The sequence below is a fragment of the Morone saxatilis genome, unplaced genomic scaffold (genome assembly GCF_004916995.1).
Source record: "Morone saxatilis isolate NCDOM2014 unplaced genomic scaffold, NCSU_SB_2.0 Contig21, whole genome shotgun sequence".
Taxonomy (NCBI): domain Eukaryota; kingdom Metazoa; phylum Chordata; class Actinopteri; family Moronidae; genus Morone; species Morone saxatilis.
Genome location: NW_023339774.1, coordinates 22,829,029 through 22,830,179, shown reverse-complemented (window position 1 = coordinate 22,830,179; position 1,151 = coordinate 22,829,029). Strand labels below are relative to the sequence as shown.

Sequence of the window (1,151 nt, the reverse complement as noted above, 5' to 3'; positions counted from 1 at the left end):
TAGACATTACTTGCTGACTGGCTGATGGACTCCACCATAGAGTGGACATGATTGGAGATGCTCTTTAGAGATACTCCCTCAGATATCTCCAGAAACTGGGCACACAGCTCTGTGACGAAGACCTGAGTGTGCTGCAGAGTGCTGAGGGACGGGTGAGCATGGATCCATTCATCAAACAGAAGCTGGTCCAGGACGGACAGGATCTTCCCCAGCTGATCAGCTGTCAGCTGAGTGAGACTGAGATCTGAAACTGGGACACTGCATTTCAAAGAGAGGATTTCTAGAAGCTCATCACTGCCTGATTCATAGTTAGGCTCAAACTCATTCAGATGGCTGATTAGAACATCTCGCTTCGATTCAAATTCTTCTGAAATGTGGCTGTTCAGTTGTTTCTCATGCTGCTCTTTAGCTTGTTGGTGTGATTCTTGTAGTCTTTGATTCAGTTCTTCTTCTCTCCTCTTCTCTTCAGCTTCTTTTGCCCTTTGCTCTTCTCTTCTCTTTTCCTCTTCTCTCCTCCTTTCCTCTTCTCTTCTTCTTTCCTCTTCTCTTCTTCTTTCCTCTTCTCTCCTCCTTTCCTCTTCTCTCCTCCTTTCCTCTTCTCTCCTCCTTTCCTCTTCTCTCCTCCTTTCCTCTTCCCTTCTCCTTTCCTCTTCTCTCCTCCTCTCCTCTTGATCCCTGATTGGCTTATTAAAGCAATATTCACACTCGTACAAATTATTGTTACCAACTGGTCGGTAGTATTCACCTCCATTGAATACATGTACAGTCCGCCCATGAATAGTTTGTTGGCATATATTATCGAATGAGTGACATGGAGGCAGGACCTTATAACATATGTGGCATCTCAGGCTGTCGCCCATGTTATGTTCTGACGGTTGGTTCCCCATTTTTGATGATTTATTCAGCAGTTCTGTGGTGATTTTTGTGTGTTTCCTGAAGGATAGAAAACATAAATGTAACAGGAAGTCCTGCTGCTTTGATTATTTGTGAAAATAGTATCGTATATAATTTAAGCCAAAAATGGTTTCATTCGAATCTAAATATAGATATTTTCAAAAGAGGAGAGGATTGTCAACTTAAAAATAGCTATTAATTGTGTTAAAATGGTATTTATCTTTATCTGTGTACGCCCCTCCTCTGAAATATATCAA

General features: G+C 41.9%; 1 protein-coding gene across 1 annotated transcript in view; it reads right to left on the bottom strand.

The window, feature by feature from the left end:
* LOC118332645 overlaps positions 1-929 on the bottom strand; it is a gene marked incomplete in the record, with an annotated part of 29,902 nt that extends 28,973 nt beyond the window's left edge. Inside the window, 1 exon segment of the mRNA XM_035668035.1 lies at positions 1-929. Coding sequence (XP_035523928.1) covers positions 1-887 — 887 coding nt within the window.
* Between the last annotated feature and the right edge of the window lie 222 nt (positions 930-1,151).